The sequence below is a fragment of the Oncorhynchus kisutch genome, linkage group LG4 (assembly GCF_002021735.2).
Source record: "Oncorhynchus kisutch isolate 150728-3 linkage group LG4, Okis_V2, whole genome shotgun sequence".
In the NCBI taxonomy this organism is placed as follows: domain Eukaryota; kingdom Metazoa; phylum Chordata; class Actinopteri; order Salmoniformes; family Salmonidae; genus Oncorhynchus; species Oncorhynchus kisutch.
Window position 1 is genome coordinate 51,974,412 of NC_034177.2, and position 16,356 is coordinate 51,990,767.

General features: G+C 43.1%; 1 protein-coding gene and 1 long non-coding RNA gene across 32 annotated transcripts in view; one reads left to right on the top strand and one right to left on the bottom strand.

The window, feature by feature from the left end:
* Window positions 1–981: 981 nt before the first annotated feature.
* On the bottom strand, window positions 982–10,361 carry LOC116374007 (uncharacterized). Of its 2 annotated transcripts, none has more exons than XR_004209784.1 (2): window positions 9,809–10,361; window positions 982–6,786 (listed from the first exon to the last, which is right to left on the bottom strand). It is a non-coding gene; the product is annotated as an uncharacterized LOC116374007 (long non-coding RNA). The 2 variants fall into 2 exon arrangements; XR_004209785.1 differs by having other exon boundaries at window positions 9,852–9,961.
* Window positions 5,912–16,356, top strand: part of LOC109889671 (CUGBP Elav-like family member 2) — a 69,090-nt gene continuing 58,645 nt past the window's right edge. For 4 of the 30 annotated variants that reach the window (XR_004209776.1, XR_004209774.1, XR_004209779.1 and 1 more), the window contains exon 1: window positions 9,899–10,181. Coding sequence is in view for 6 of the 30 variants with exons in the window: in XM_031823200.1 (XP_031679060.1) it covers window positions 10,099–10,181 (83 nt within the window). In the remaining 24 variants the exon portion in view is untranslated. Of the gene's footprint in view, window positions 6,311–9,854; window positions 10,182–10,434; window positions 10,616–16,356 lie in introns of those variants that run through there. The other 26 variants (XR_004209764.1, XR_004209769.1, XR_004209766.1 and 23 more) reach the window with 23 other exon arrangements.

Sequence of the window (16,356 nt, forward strand, 5' to 3'; positions counted from 1 at the left end):
TCTGTTTTGCAGTCTGTATAGGAAGAAAGCATGTTGCTGTTTGTTTTTGAGCTCCAGATCACTTATCACTCACTTATGTACAGTGTATAAGAGTATCTGTGCAAATAATAAGAATAGCAACAGCATGGGAACTCATCTCCATAGTAACAGGCAATATTTTAATTTTCTGTCACTCCATGAGTTGGGAGGCACTTAGTTTGTAACTTGCATCGTGATGGTATTTAAAGCTACAATCTGTACTCCAATGGGTATATAATATATCATTAATTTAAATAACCATTGAACAGCGGGAACTATCACTGATTGCACCTTCAAGAAGCTACAATATTAGTTTCTGCTGTCTGTTACATCTTGAAGGTATTTGAAGCCACAATCTGTATTCCAAATGGGCATACATTTCATTCATTATTAAAGGTGTAATCTGCAATAGTTACAGCTGTTCAATGAAATAACCATTGAACAGATAACTATTGCAGATTAATTTACACCTTTAAGGAGAAAACTCGCTACAGTATATGTTTCTGCTGCCTGTCACAGCTTGGTACATCTCACGCTGGGCGTTTCATCTTGGTCTATTTTAGACCAGTTGAGTCAGATGATGTGGGCTCTTCATCTTGATGAAATCTTCACAGTAAACTGACTATTTTGGCCAGGCCCGAAAGCAGAACTGATGCATTATACTGTCATGCTTGGGCTGTGTTGTGTTGTGTGGGTGGCTGGGTGGGTAGTGAAGGTGAGAGCTAATAATGGAATGCTGCACATAGGGCTTTAGAGAACATTATGAGATAGAGAAAGTGTGTGTGAGACACAGCTGGCCCTCAATGGAGAAGAGACACACGAGGTTGTCTGATGTGAAGAAATCAAGGAGGAAGTGAAAGGGGACTGGCCTTGGAAAAAGAGAAGTAAAAAGTGTCCTATTGCACATGCAAAATAAGCTCATTAATGACCTAAGGTGGCTTGTACAGATAAATAAAAATGTGCTTTCATGGCTCTCTGCTAGCTTTATCAGGTTATGCAACACAATGCATTCATTCAACATTACACAAATATTTCAATATGTAACAAAGTTTATACAACAGCCTTTGTAAGAAAGTGTGGTAGGCTCATACATACTCATAAAAGGCCATGCAGCATTATATGTACAGAGTTAAGTGCAAGCAAACATTTTGTGCACAAGTTTGGCATTTGAAATTAAACTGGACTTATACAAGCTCTTCCCTGCTAATGTAGTAATAATGTAGATGTCGTGCAAATCCTTTTTTACAAGCAAACTGTATCCTCTCTGGTGTGATATATGAGACAGTAGACCGGTACATGATCTCCTCCTCTCGTGATGACCATGACTGCCTAGTCCTGTTGATAATCTTAGCCAAATTTCTCTTATGGTGCTGGGTGGTTAAGATTTCTCCCACCCCCCCTCTCCTCTCTCTCTCTCTCCTCTTCAATCCCAGGAGGCTGAAGAAATTTGGCTTGGCTCTTAAAACCCTCACAAATTTCTACAGATGCACAATTGAGAGCATCCTACCGCCTGGTACGGCAACTGCACCGCCCGCAACCGCAGGGCTCTCCAGAGGGTGGTGCGGTCTGCCTAATGCATCACCGGGGGCAAACTATCTGCCCTCCAGGACACCTACAGCAGGACACCTATGTCTCAGGAAGGATCATCAAGGACATCAACCACCCGAGCAACAGCCTGTTCATCATGCTATCAACCAGATGGCGAGGTCAGTACAGGTGTATCAAAGCTGGGACCGAGAGACTGAAAAACAGCTTCTATCTTAAGGCCATCAGACTGGTAAATAGCCATAACTAGTCGGCTTCCACCCGGTTACCCAACCCTGCACCTTAGTCTGCTGCCCTATATAGATAGACTTGAAATCACTGGCCACTTTAATAATGGAACACTAGTCACTTTAAATATGTTTACAAACTACTTTACTCAACTCATATGTATATACTGTATTCTATTCTACTGTATTTTAGTCAATGCCACTCCGACATTGCTTGATCCAATATGCAAATATTTCTCATCAAATCAAATTTATATAACCCTTCTCACATCAGCTGATATATCAAAGTGCTGTACAGAAACCCAGCCTAAAACCCCAAACAGCAAGCAATGCAGGTGTAAAAGCATGGTGGCTAGGAAAAACAACCTAGAAAGGCCAAAACCTAGGAAGAAACCTAGAGAGGAACCAGGCTATGAGGGGTGGCCAATCCTCTTCTGGCTGTGCCGGGTGGAGATTATAACAGAACATGGCCAAGATGTTCAAATGTTCATAAATGACCAGCATGGTCAAATAATAATAATCACAGTAGTTGTCGAGGGTGCAACAAGTCAGCACCTCAGGAGTAAATGTCAGTTGGCTTTTCATAGCCGATCATTGAGAGTATCTCTACCACTCCTGCTGTCTCTAGAGAGTTGAAAACAGCAGGTCTGAGACAGGTAGCACGTCCGGTGAACAGGTCAGTGTTCCATAGCCGCAGGCAGAACAGTTGAAACTGGAGCAGCAGCACAGCCAGGTGGACTGGGGACAGCAAGGAGCCATCATGTCAGGTAGTCCTGAGGCATGGTCCTAGGACTCAGGTCCTCCGAGAAAGAAAGAGATTAGAGAATTAGAGAGAGCATACTTAAATTCACACAGGACACCGGATAGGACAGGAGAAATACTCCAGATATAACAGACTAACCCTAGCCCCCAACACAAACTACTGCAGCATAAATACTGGAGGCTGAGACAGGAGACACTGTGGCCCCATCCGATGATACCCCCGGACAGGGCCAAACAGGCAGGATATAATCCTGAGACAAGGCAGAGTATAGCCCACAAAGATCTCCGCCACGGCACAACCCAAGGGGGGGCGCCAACCCATTTCCATTCTTTTAGATGTGTGTGTATTGTGAATAATTTTTTGATTCTACTGCACTATTAGATACTACTGCACTGTTGGAGCTAGGAACACAAGCATTTCGCTACACCAGCAATAACATCTGCTAAATATGTTTATGTGACCAATGCAATTTGATTTGAGATTACACAATGAAAGCTATCAGACACCTCCAACACCCAGAACCAAAGCCTATGGATGGAGGTTTCATTTTCACAAAAGAATGCATGGAGGTTTCAACAAAACAAGACAGACAGACAGCAGTTTCACATTCTGACCGTAGAAAGATGCTGGTAGTTGTTTTCCGGTTTCATAAAAGTCTTTCTGCAGTGCTAGTGAACATTGAGTCACCAGACAAACCGACTGTCACTTTGGGTCATGGGCAGCACGTGAGTGAGAACGAAAGAGTGAGAGAGAGACTGACAGACAAGAGGTCTCAAACCCTTTCACGTGTCTTTCAGTAGCCTAGCACATGTGGTTGGTTTACAGATGTGTAGTCTTCCCTTTCAGATTCTATTCACCTTCTGGAAAGTGTTTTGTTTGAAATGGATGTTAGTTCCTGAATAATTTAACTTCAATGTTTCTGTAATAGATACAGCTTCACTTTCAAAATCAATTTTCGTCCATTAGAATCAAGCCTACTGTTGAATGTATCACTTGGATCAGAGGTATTTCAGGAGATACTGTAAGTTCACTTAGTGCAAGAACACAATAACTTTAGTTGCTCTCTGCTTTATATGGTGCAGCAACACATCACAAAGACTAGCTAGGGTTTCAACATCAGCGTTAAAATATTTATGTCAGCGGAAACTAAGTGTGCAAGAAAGAGCAAGGCTGAAACCAGAGGGATTTACGCTCAGATCAGAGGATCCCATTCACCATGTCAGTCTTATCCCCTATGATACCCGCTCGGCACACATGCAGCACACACACCCACATATACTGCACAGCATACATGACCCTGTTTCAAATGACTTTCCTACTTAAAGTCAGAGAGAGAGAATGAGAAAGAGAGAGAGAGCAAGAGAGAACGCCTATGGGGGTCGGAGGCCTAGATTTATTTTCTCCTGGGCTCTCAGAGTCCGAGAAGGGTATTACAGAGCAAATCTCATCTTAAAGTTGTAAGACTGAAACACTAGGTTGTTTCTTTATGTACCTGGAATAAAAAGAGGAACTATACGCATCAACAGGAAGTCATATGGCAGCATGCCATAGTGAAATATTTTCTAGTTTATTTCCTCTGCCTACTGTACTCCTGCCATACTCTTCACTTTGACAGCACTGTGGTGTAGTTTGGATGGACTATGATGAGTTGCCATGCAAATTATGGTACTAAAGCAGTAGTTTTAAACTACATAAAGTTATAAACAGGAAATTATCTCACTGCATGCCATACTTTTAATTTTGGTAACTCTATTGTAGGTGTATAAGCTATGCAAATTAGGGCAGTAATTTGAAACGACATAAGGGTATGCCTCTTCATGTTTTGGTTCCTGTTGTCAGTTGATGGTGGCCAATGGCTCCAGGGTCTGTGACAACACTTTATGTAAAACTGCCCTTCAAGTGTGTGTGTGTGTGTGTGTCTTATGTGAAGTAGTTGAGAATGCATTTGACTGGCCTAGTTACCAGAACTGTTTGTGCTATAGCCAACGTCTCTACCGTGTGTTGTCATGCCAAACAAGACAATAGACGCACGTTAGAAGAACCGTTGGCTATACTACAAACAGATATGACAACTGACCACACTAGTATTTGACATGGTCAAACAACTAATATGCTACACTGCCATGGGATATGATAATGAGTTTATCCCAAATGGCACCCTATTCCATTTCTAGTGCACTACTTTTGACCAGGGCCTATAGGGCTCTGATCAAAAGTAGTGCACTATATGGGAAGAGGGTGCCATTTGGAACGTAAAATGGGGCTATATTTCATATAGCAAAGTGTTGCAGAGAGATTTCTGTTCATGTTAGGCTCAACATGCAAACAAAATGCCATCAGAGAGGAGACTAGCGTAATCCTTCCTTTATTAAAAGATAGCCATGCTTACCAGAATTTCTTCTTACTGACTAAACATACAGCAAGCTATGCTATCCACCTCTGCACCAGTGTAATAATGACAACATACTGTACTGTAGTTGGAGGGAGGGTACAGAGGTAGACAGGGTTGGCTCTGTCTCCCCCTCTCACAAAGGTCTCCATCACCCCCTCTCTGTGTCTCTCCTCTGTCGCTCCCTGTACCCCTCTCCCCTCCCTCTTCTCATCCTCTGGTTTATCATCAGTCAGTCCAGGGAATGTGAAGAATGTGACATATGCGCATCCTCCTGTCCAAAAGAAGATTATTCAGAAAGTGATGGTATGACTGGACTGGATAAGGGTTTTGGATAAAAGCCGTGCCCCAATAAATGTTTCCTAGTGTTAAATATTTGGCGTTTTCAGGGATGAAATCTCGACCAAAAGATCTGCATGTAACTGCAGAGTTAGTAGATGGAGTTGTTAGAACATTTAAATAATTTCAACATTTGAAATTTGACACTTCAGAATCCAGTTTTTTACATACAAATTCATGCATCTGTTCTAAAAAGGGCGTGGTGCTTTGCTTGTTGGATTGATTCCCCTGCTTGACACAGACTTTGGTTGGAACACACTATGATTCCTGCCACAAGTGCAGTACCTGAGGTTTAGCCTGTATGTACAGTATTTCCTTTGTAACAACAACACCTGGTATCGACCTACATTTGGCCTGTATTTCTCCTGTATCCAAGCATTCAAATACATGCAAAACATTGAAACAGGGATCATACCACAACCCACTCAATCCCAGGACCTGAGAAAGAAACAGATCCAGAGATCCACTGGCAAACTTTGCAGACGTTTCCCCATGCATCCCAGTCTGCCCAGTCTGACAGTAGGAATAAATCACCCGTGTCCAATTTCCTGGACTCTTCCTAATATGGGTGTCAATTAGAGGAAGAGTACTACTGTGGCCGCAGCTTTGCAGCCTGCGAACCGGTCTGCCGCGGGCTGCACAATGCATTAGCCCACGATGAGCTGTCAAAAAGGATTATTTCAGCTACGCCAGTCAGCAAAAGGGGTGTGTGCCGCTCGACTGCACTAAATCTGAGGAGAGAAAGAGAGGGGCGGGAGTAAAAAACAGAGAGAACTAGAGAGAGAGAAATAGAGAGAGAGAAAAAAGCTACCCAGATAGAGAGGCGAGAGGGAGAAATAGTGAGAAGAAGAGAAGTGTCCATTTAACACACATAAGAAGGTGGATTTTTCTGGAAGAGTACCGTGCGATGTTGGAACACTCGTCGGAGCTAGCCCTGGTGCAGAGCATATACGTCAACGGCATGCGCTGTCCCCCCTCTGCCTCCGCCGCCGGTGTCCCCGTCAGGAATGAGGACCTAGGATCTCTGAGGTACATTGTCCTTGATGTTGGGTTGGCCCCTCATTCAGAATGAATGAGTCAGATCTAGCCTGGCTGGCTTTTGTTGTGGTTGGGGTTGGGGCTTTAGCCAGTGTTTATAATGATTATTTGTCCCTGTGGTGGTGAATAACGGATATTGTTATAGGACCAATTCATTGTTTTCAGTTGAACTATTCATTCTCATGCCATGGTGGGTTAGAGTAGATTTGTGATGTGTATGTTTTTCACTGAAAGGAAAAGAGATACAAGCTATCTTGTGATCTGGGGGAAAATCTCCCCCTGCCCAAAATCCACCCCCTTCAGTCATCTTCAAAAACTTGCATATTGATCCTGTTGATTGAAGTTATCATCAAATCAAATGTGAATAAATACATTTACATTCTTATATTACATGACTCAAAACCAATGTATTGTGAATACACAATACTGATGTATTGGTCCACAGGGATCGGGAAAGTTGCATCTCCCTGAAATGAAAAGAAGTTGAAGAAATACATTTAAAATAGGCGTGACCTTCCCTCACAATTAAAAGATGAAGAAATGGGTCTCTGTCAGTCTGTCAGTCAGTGATGCAGGGACAGGGATCTACCACTGTATGAAAGAGAGGCCACTGAAGAGGACAGTGGTGCGAACAAGTCTATCCATCCAGGCCTTGCCCTAACACCTTCAGACAAAACCAATATAAACTGCAAATCTACTGCAGGGCACAGAAACATTTACATCATCCAATTAGACATTTGCATAAACCAGTATTACCAGCACCAAAAACCTAACTCAAACTAATCTGATAAGGTTAGTGTTAACCAACATAGCAGCCAGCCGAGCTATAATAAAAAATCTGCATTTATTTTCAGATTAGAACATTGAGTCATACACAGATCTTCTCCCACTCCATCTCCATTTTGAGAGCACCAGCTTCAGTTGGTCGCCATTCTGCAAGTGCTTTCAGAGCTGGGAGAAATGATGTCAGCCAGGCAGATAGGCAGGCAGCAAGTTCATGACGATACATATACAAACATAGATGATGTAACCCATTTGGGTTGCTCTGTACAGTTGGCCTATTTTTACTTGACCCGCTTCACCATTGGTTAAGAAGGGGTGCAAGTCAAATGCTAGATGAATTGATTTAAAGGGGGCAGGGATCGTCCAGATAGTCCCACGTTGCAAAAGAATACCACAGAACAGGAAGATGTAAACAAAAGAAGGCATGGTACGTGTAGAGATTACCATAGGATTACGATAGTAATAATCTGAGGTTAAACATGTGAGGCTAACGTCATGAGGCGGCAACCAATAACTAACTATACAATCCATTCCAAGAAACATGGTTCCATTGCAACAATAAAATAGTATTTATTTTTTAATATTCCAGCACAATATGTTTTATACTTTCTTCCATAAATAGATGGGTCATTTAGTGTACAATGGGGAACTGTGATGTACTGTAGGCTACCCAACTAATCTCATATGCCAGACTAGATGTAATATTCAGAGACTTACTTGTCTGGTTCCACAAGACTAATAACCACCACAAGACAAGGGGGCTGTCATTTAAAATGGCCAGACAAGGGGGCTGTCATGTCCCTCTTGCAATGTATCTTCTTAGAGAGATTTTCAGAGATCTAAAATGATTAAACACAATTATAGCCTAGTCTAAAGCTCACACATACTTTGATGTTGTGTGAGATAGTAATATCAGATTAGAGTCCAAATGCGTAACATTCCAACATAATATCTGAACCAAGAGATGCTTTGATAAGATGCTTTTTATAGCAGCCCAGCCCCTAAATCCTAATGGGTGTTCATAATAGACTATGTGCCTGTCTGAATGTAGCCTATATGGTAAAATAGGTCACAGTCATATTGTATGTATGTCGGCTACGCATAGGGTATAACACTTTGAAACACTAAAATCAACACAATCTGCACTGTAGACTGCCTTGAAAATTGCTTTGGATACAAGGATTAACCGGGATTTCACAAATAGGATATTTCTTATCAGTGAGTCTGCAGAAGGAACCTGCAAGTAATAATTTTGTTGGACGACGTATACCATGTGTATCCCGTATGACTAATAAAACTTGAAATTTGAAACTTGGTGAGACACTCCCAATAATTTTTTAGGGGGTTATGAATGTGCAGCTGCTGTGAGTGCTAGAATGAACCATTCCAGTCCAGTTTATTAGGCCATCAACCCCTCTCTGCTACGGGTTGTATTCATTAGGACACAACGTAGCAAAATGTTTTGCAACGGAAAGCTAAAACAAGCATTTCTTATTAAACAATTCAGCTAGTCCTTCCCTCTCTGTTTCAGTCTGTTTACTTCCATTTGGTGCCTGTTCTGCTCTGCTGTGGTACAAACAGTACTTGACAATTGTGATCTGTCCCCCCCCTCAATGGGGGTTTGTATAGGGAAACCTCGCCCAGCAAGTCGAGTTCAACAAAGAAAGACAGCCCCCTCCCCAAGAAAACAACAGCAATACCACAAAAGGGGAACATGACCTGTGACCCGTATAGAAGCATGGGTTATGTCCCAAATGGCAAGCTGGACTCTGGCCAAAAGAAGTGCACTACATAGGGAATAGGGTGCCATTTGGGACACATACAAAACTCAGGATGACTGGAGGGAAAAAAAACAGTATTTGAATGATCTTTTCTTCTTGGCCAACATTCACAAAGAGTCTCGGTGTAGTAGCAGTAGATACAAATTAATATAATTTGGACAGAGGCGACCTGATCCTAGACCAGCACTCCAACTCTGACAAGCTTTTTGAATACTGGCCCAGACACTAATAGGGTGGGACTCGGATTTGAGTGCCGTAACAAAACATTTGGAGTATTTCATTTGAATTATTGGAGAGAGGTATTATAGAAAGGGGATTTCCTATTACTACTTGACTGGTTCAATAATAGCCAAGTGCTTGAGCTAAGGACTCGTGGAATGGGGTTGCCATAGCCTATCATTTTCCTTTCTCTGATAATCTCTTACCTCTCTAGCAAATGGTATTGGCCTATTGGGTCTGTAGTCAAGGTTCAAGAAATGGGGTTGGGTAAGGCTCGCTATATAATTTTCCTTTCTCTGATAATCTCTTACCTCTCACAAAATGTCCATCTCTTGCCCCCCCCCCTTTTTTGTTAACCCAGCCACCCTCTTCAGGGTACAAAAATAGCTGTTTTTGTTTTGACAGCTTTTTTGTTACATATAAACATCCATCTCTTTCTGTTTTTGTCTGTCTTGGTTCTGTTGTAGTCTTGCCAGGGGATTATTGGGATCTCATTTTCCTTCCATCAACACCTGCCATATTTCACAAGCATATCGTTTAGGTCAGATTGAGCCATGGGTGGTTAAAGTACCAATCAATACACTTGTGTAAACTGCTGCCTACTTCAAATAGACTGACAATAAATAGTCAAATAAAGTATGGATTATATGGACGTGGAAACAAAAATAACTGGAACCCCAGCCTAGTCAAAAATGTTTTTACATACTTGACAGGGAACAGAAGTAGTCACGCCTCTCTCTCTTGCTCACCCTGCAGTTGACAGCTCGCCTGTAGTTTCTTTTTCAATTTGGCGATTGGAGGAGAAATTAGCTGGGGGATGCAGAAGACGAATGTCAATCGCTTCTGATGACTTAGTACTCGCATTCTGCTGCTTAGAGTAGAAGGCCCCCCCTCTCCCTGGCTCCGTTTTGTGGTCGCGCAGCAGTTGAATCTCAAAGCCGTTACTTTCATTGTTGAAAGACGACGGCGTGTTGGCTTGTACCGTAGCTCGTTAACATGACTTCGGCATACAGTGGTCTGGATTTTCTTCCGGATAGGACGGTCGAAAGCCGGTTGATGATGAGCTCGGAAGACACAAAGTAAGTAGCAAATACCTGGTTTTAAAGACTAATCATAACCGACAAGTATTTGTCAACATTTTTTATGAATCTGCAGATAAAATGTATAACGCCCCGCACACGAAGTCGCGTCCAACGCGCCACACATATCGACACGGTTTTGAGTTAGAAGGCAAAAAAAAGGGGGGGGGGGGATTATAAGCTCGCTAACGTTATACGGTAGTTCACTGAGATGTGTTTACGGTTTAACTAAGGAAATGCTAGTCAAGTGACATTTGCTTCCGGAGTTAAGACGTTGCAGACATTATCGGGCTCGTCATTGTAAAGTTTATACAAGCTGGGGTTGCTTGTGTGTTTACTGTGCGAGCGGGAGAAACGTGCACACGAGGCAGCCGCCCTTTGTTTTTTTAAATGCTGCTTGCTTGAGCAGAACAGCAACGGAGTCTTCGGTTCGGGTAGGTCATGACATAAAATTACTTCCAACTAACAATGTTACTACCCGTTGCCACGCTTTCGATGGCAAGCGTTGCACATCAGTCGCTATGTAATGTAAAACGTTTTTTTTTTTCTCGGGGGGGGGGGGGGTGGGCGAGGTATTTCTTGCGTTTGTACTCGGCGTGTTTTACGACGAGACAGTTTGCTACGTCTTTGTAGCTAGTTTCCCCGTTAACAAATCGATTTCCCGTAATGGAGGTTCGTGTAGGGTGGCTTGCAGGAACACGTGGTACATTTTTTTGTTGTTGAGCAATTTTAATGAAAATCGTGTGACCGCCACATAGATTTGTTAGCAAAGGAAGCCAGTCAACACAGGCGTGTTGTTTTCAGAAATGCCCCCTACGCTAATTCGGCTTACCATGAGTGGATTTCAACTCACACCCATAGATAGGGTATGAAGCTCAATGCTCTACGTTGCTAGTCACAGTTAACTCTGAAATCCCCCTAGTTATATCTAGATATGGGCTTGGCTCTGTAGTTAAGTTCCCGAAACATACGGGGCCATAGGCTACAAACGTAAACCTTTTACAACAAATCCTTTGCCCAGATAGTGATTATAAAATGGGCTGATCAATGGATTTGCATTAAAACACGGTGACTGACAAATAATATGCTTTCCTACTAAATAAGGACAGACGGGAAGCATTCTCACCAGTTTCCCTTTTCCATGCAAGACGGAATACATTTTTTTTGTAGTGGCAACAAATACGTTTGTCATAATGCTCATGGGAAATCTTTCGACCCCTGACCTGTCCAACTCGCAGCTGTTGTTGGATGATGGATTTATGCATGTTCATGTGAGAGGAAGAGGTGAAGCGAGAGGTTTTACTCCGCCCCAGGTCTGTCCACGAAAATGTATGTATGAAGGTCAACGAGCTTGTCGAATACGGTCAACAAAATTGCTACATGAAGCTTCTTTGATCGAATATTAGTTTATTAATGGTTAAGTTGTTACGAATGGATTTATATACGTGGACGCACGTGGCATTAAATTCGTTTTGGGGTAAATTGCTTTATTTCATAGTTGTGCCTGTTGTCATAGAGATAGCTAGAGGGCTCATCATTGATATACCTGTTTTAGCATGAACATTGCCATTGAGGGATCCACCATTTTAAACTTGTCAACTGTGTGGGGATTCCTGAGTTGGACCAATCAGTGAATGAAGAAGTTAAGAAAAACCCTTAACTGAAAACAATGTTTTTTTTGTGTCTCCACAAATTTAAAATCACCGTACAGTTATCACAAAACATATTATTTTCCTTGTTATAGCCTAACTAGCCGTCATGCTATAAAGGCCTGGGGAAAGTTGTGTAATTGTAAATAAAACCAGAGAGGAAGAGGCAAACTTTAGGCTACTTGAGTGAATTTGCGAGGCATGCAAGAACAAGCAAGTGTTTAAACCCTTTACAAGAAGATCTGTGAAGTTATTTGGATTTTTCAAATTATCTTTGAAAGACGGGGTCCTGAAAAAGGGATGTTTCTTTTTTTGCTGAGTTTACATATAAATGTATAGATGAGCAATGACAGAGCGGCAGTAGATGGTATAAAATACAGTATATACATATGAGATGAGTATGATATGTAAGTTATTAAAGTAAACATTCTTCAAGTGGCATTATTAAAGTGACTAGTGATTTGTGTCTATGTTGGCAGCAGCCTCTCTATGTTAGTGATGGCTGTTTAACAGTCTGATGGCCTTGAGATAGAAGCTGTTTTTCCAGTCTCTCGGTTCCAGCTTTGATGCACCTGTTCTGACTTTGCCTTCTGGATGGTAGAGGGGTGAACAGGCAGTGTTTTGGGTGGTTGTCGTCCTTGATGATCTTTTTGGCCTTCCTGTGCCATCGGGTGCTGTACGTGTCCTGGAGGGCAGGTAGTTTGCCCCCGGTGACGCGTTGTGCATACCGCACTGCACCACCCTCTGGAGAGCCTTGCGGTTGTGGGCGGTGCAGTTGCTGTACCAGGCCGTGATACAGCCTGACAGGGTGCTCTTAATTGTGCATCTGTGAAAGTTTTAGGTGACAATCCTAAAATAATTCAGTCTCTTGAGGTTGAAGAGCCGCTTTAGCGTTTTCTTCACCACACTGTCTGTGTGGGTGGACCACCATTTCAGTCTGTCCGTGATGTGTACGCAAGGAACTTAAAATGTCCCACCTTGTCCACTGCTGTTCCGTCTATGGATAGGGGGGTGCTCCCTCTGCTGTTTCCTGGAGTCCATGATCATCTCCTTTGTCTTGTTGATATTGAGTGAGAGGTTGTTTTCCTGGCAACACACCACGAGTGCCCTCACCTCCTCCCAGTAGGCTGTCACGTCGTTGTTGGTAATCAAGCGTACCACTGTTGTGTCGTCTGCAAACTTGATGATTGAGTTGGAGGCGTGCATTGCCACGCAGTCATGGGTGAACAGGGAGTATGGTAGTAGGGGCCTGAGCACGTGCCCTTGTAGGCCCCCAGTGTTGAGGATCTGCGAAGTGGAGATGTTGTTTCCTACCGTCACCACCTGGGGGTGACCCATCCAGGAAGGCCAGGGCCTAATTTCACAGGGTGGGGTAGAGACCCAAGGCCTCAAGATTAATGATGAGCTTGGAGGGTACTATGGTAGTGAATTTTGAACTGTAGTCAATGAACAGCATTCTTCCATACCCCTCTTGTCCAGATGGGATAGGGCACTGTGCAGTGCGATGGTGATTACATTGTCTGTGGATCTATTGGGGCGGTAAGCAAATTGAAATGGGTCTAGGGTGTAAGGTCATATGATCCTTGACTAGTCTCTCAAAGCACTTCATGATGACAGAAGTGAGTGCTGCAGGGCGATGGTCATTTAGGTCAGTTACCTTTGCCTTCTTGGGTACAGGAATAATGGAACAATACATAAAAAAAACTAAATACTGCATAGTTTCTTAGGGTAAGCCCTCTCTGTTGGCGTCATTTTGCCAGATGCAAGTGTTTTGTGTTCTCGGGAGTTCGGAGTTGATTCCTAGCAGAATCAAATCTTGAAAATAGGAAATGGAAGTTGACACCAGGGGAATCAAGGCATAAATGATTGGAGTCGAGAATTTATATTTTGAGTAGACTCCACCACTATGTCATCGTCTTAAACAGTTGGAAAAATGGCATAGAAAGGCAAGCGACAGCAGCAAAGTCCTTTATGGCAATACTTTGAGAAGTTAAATGAGAAGGAAATGCAAACTTTCTAAGGTGGAATTGTTGTACAGTAATAGTAGTACATGTGCAATGCTTAACCATCTGAAAGGGATGGTGCTGCTGCAGGCAGCTGCATTGTGAATTCGCATGGAATTTTGTCATTTTCTAATTTGAATGGAACACCGATCATATATATATATATATTAAAAAGTATAAATAAATTGCCGTTTAAATGGGCAATTTCTCACATCTGTACTTTAAAATTGAGATGGCCTAAATGTTGCTGCCCATGCTGTCACAGACGCTATAATGGCACATATACAAAGATGAGTCCTCTACCTATCTCTATGGCCTGTTGTTCACATGCGTATCTGCCCTCTCACTGGCTAGAATGGCCCCACCAATGGTCCCTCCTCCATCCTGCCTTCCAGGCATTTATATTTCCATTGTTAGAGCGGTCACTTGAATATCTTGTAAATATAATAAACAATCTTTTTGTTAATGTGATTCCAGCATTTCAATTCAATTGACTTTATTGACATATCACTCACCACTCATCTTAGTTGAGTTCAACAGCAAGTATCCTGTAGCAGCTTCATCCATTTGATATGCATTTCCCACCATCACGTACACATATTGAAAAGCCAACAGTGAACTTACTGGTAATATCAACAAGGGCTAATATCAACAAGAGATGATTGACCGAGGGAAAATGTGATCATGGCTGTCTGGAAATTGAATTGTGATTAGTCTAAAGCAAGGGTGTCAAGCTCATCTTGACCTAGTGGCAGCATTTGGTCTTCAACGAGGTCCGGAGGGCCACACTGAAAACTGGTTATATTTTCTCGCCGTCAAAATTTGCAAAAGATCATTGCAAAAATGATGGATGGGGAACTTACTCCCTGACCGTCTAGCTTTAATTTAGGTGATTTTTGGCAAGGTGGGCACAATCAAGAAACTGTTTTAATGCAGCTCCATTATTTTCCATGGACCATATTTGACACTCCTGGTCTAAAGGCTTGGGGTGGTTTGGGACTGGAAGGATTCCTTGCATTCATCATATCTTTTGGCTTTGGACGCGCATGCACACAAAGGTGACAATTTCTACCTAACTAGTGTGTGTGTGTGTGTGTGTGTGTGTGTGTGTGTGTGTGTGTTCTGTGATTGATTGAGCCTCTGATAGAAGATAGTGAATATCTGGGCTTAAGTTTGATCCTTTGGCAACGAACACTGAGATGAGGAGTCTCCCAAATGGCACCCTAGTGCACTACTTTTGCCCGGGTACTACTTTTGCTCAGCACTTCTTCTTTTACCCTATGGGCACTGGCCAAAAGTAGTGCACTATATAGGGAACAGGGTGCTATTTGAAACGCACACATGGTGTTATCTGGGCTACGCTGTGATGATGATGTGTTCCTTTTGTTGTGGACACTGACAGGGGTCGGGTGGCTGTCTGATCTGGGCAAAGTGTGGCCTCTGCACTGACTCTTGGGGCTGAGAGAGGGCCAGCTGTTCGCATAGTGTGTGGGGATCAAACCCATTTTTTTTGTCACATGTGCCGAATACAACAGGTGTTGCTTACTTACGAGCCCCTAACCAACATTGCAGTAAAAAAAAATGTATGAACAAGTAATTAAAGAGCAGCAGTAAAATATCAACAGCGAGACCCGAGACTATATACAGGGGGGTACCGGTACAAAGTGCGGGGGCACCGCTTAGTCGAGATAATTGAGGTAATATGTAGGTAGAGTTATTAAAGTGATTATGCATAGATGACAACAACAGAGTGTAGCAGTGGTGTAGAAGCCTATTGGACCTAGACTTGGCTCTCCGGTACCCCTTGCCGTGCGGTAGCAGAGAGAACAGTCTGACTAGGGTGGCTGGAGTCTTTAACAATTTTTAGGGCCTTACACCCTAGACCCATTTCAATTTGCTTACCGCCCCAATAGATCCACAGATCCACAGGCCTGACAACACCTGGTATAGAGGTCCTTGATGACAGGAAGCTTTGCCCCAGTGATATACTGGGCCGTACGTGCTACCCTCTGTAGTGCCTTGCGGTCGGAGGCTGATTAGTTGCCATACCAGGCAGTGAGGCAACCAGTCAGGAGGATGCTCTCGATGGTGCAGCTGTACAACCTTTTGAGGATCTTAGAGCCCATGCCAAATCTTTTCAGTCTCCCGAGGGGGAATCGTTTTTATAATGCTCTCTTCACGACAGTCTTGTTGTGCTTGGACTGTGTTAGTTTGTTGGTGATGTGGACACCAAGGAACTTTAAGCTCTCAAAGTTGCTCCACTACAGCCCTGTCGATGAGAAGGGGAATGTGTTCGGTCCTCTTTTTCCTGTAGTCCACAATCATCTCCTGCGTGAGCCATGTAGACTGATGTTGAAGACTGGGAGGGGTTTGTCACCTGTTCTACCACTTCCTGCTGCTGGTGTGGCAATGCGCCATGGAACTATGTTTAATTAAATAAGAATCTGTTCCCCTCCCTTCAGACACTGTCTAGTATGGTGGCCTGGCATTCACAGGGCATACAGCACTGTGGCTCTCTCATCC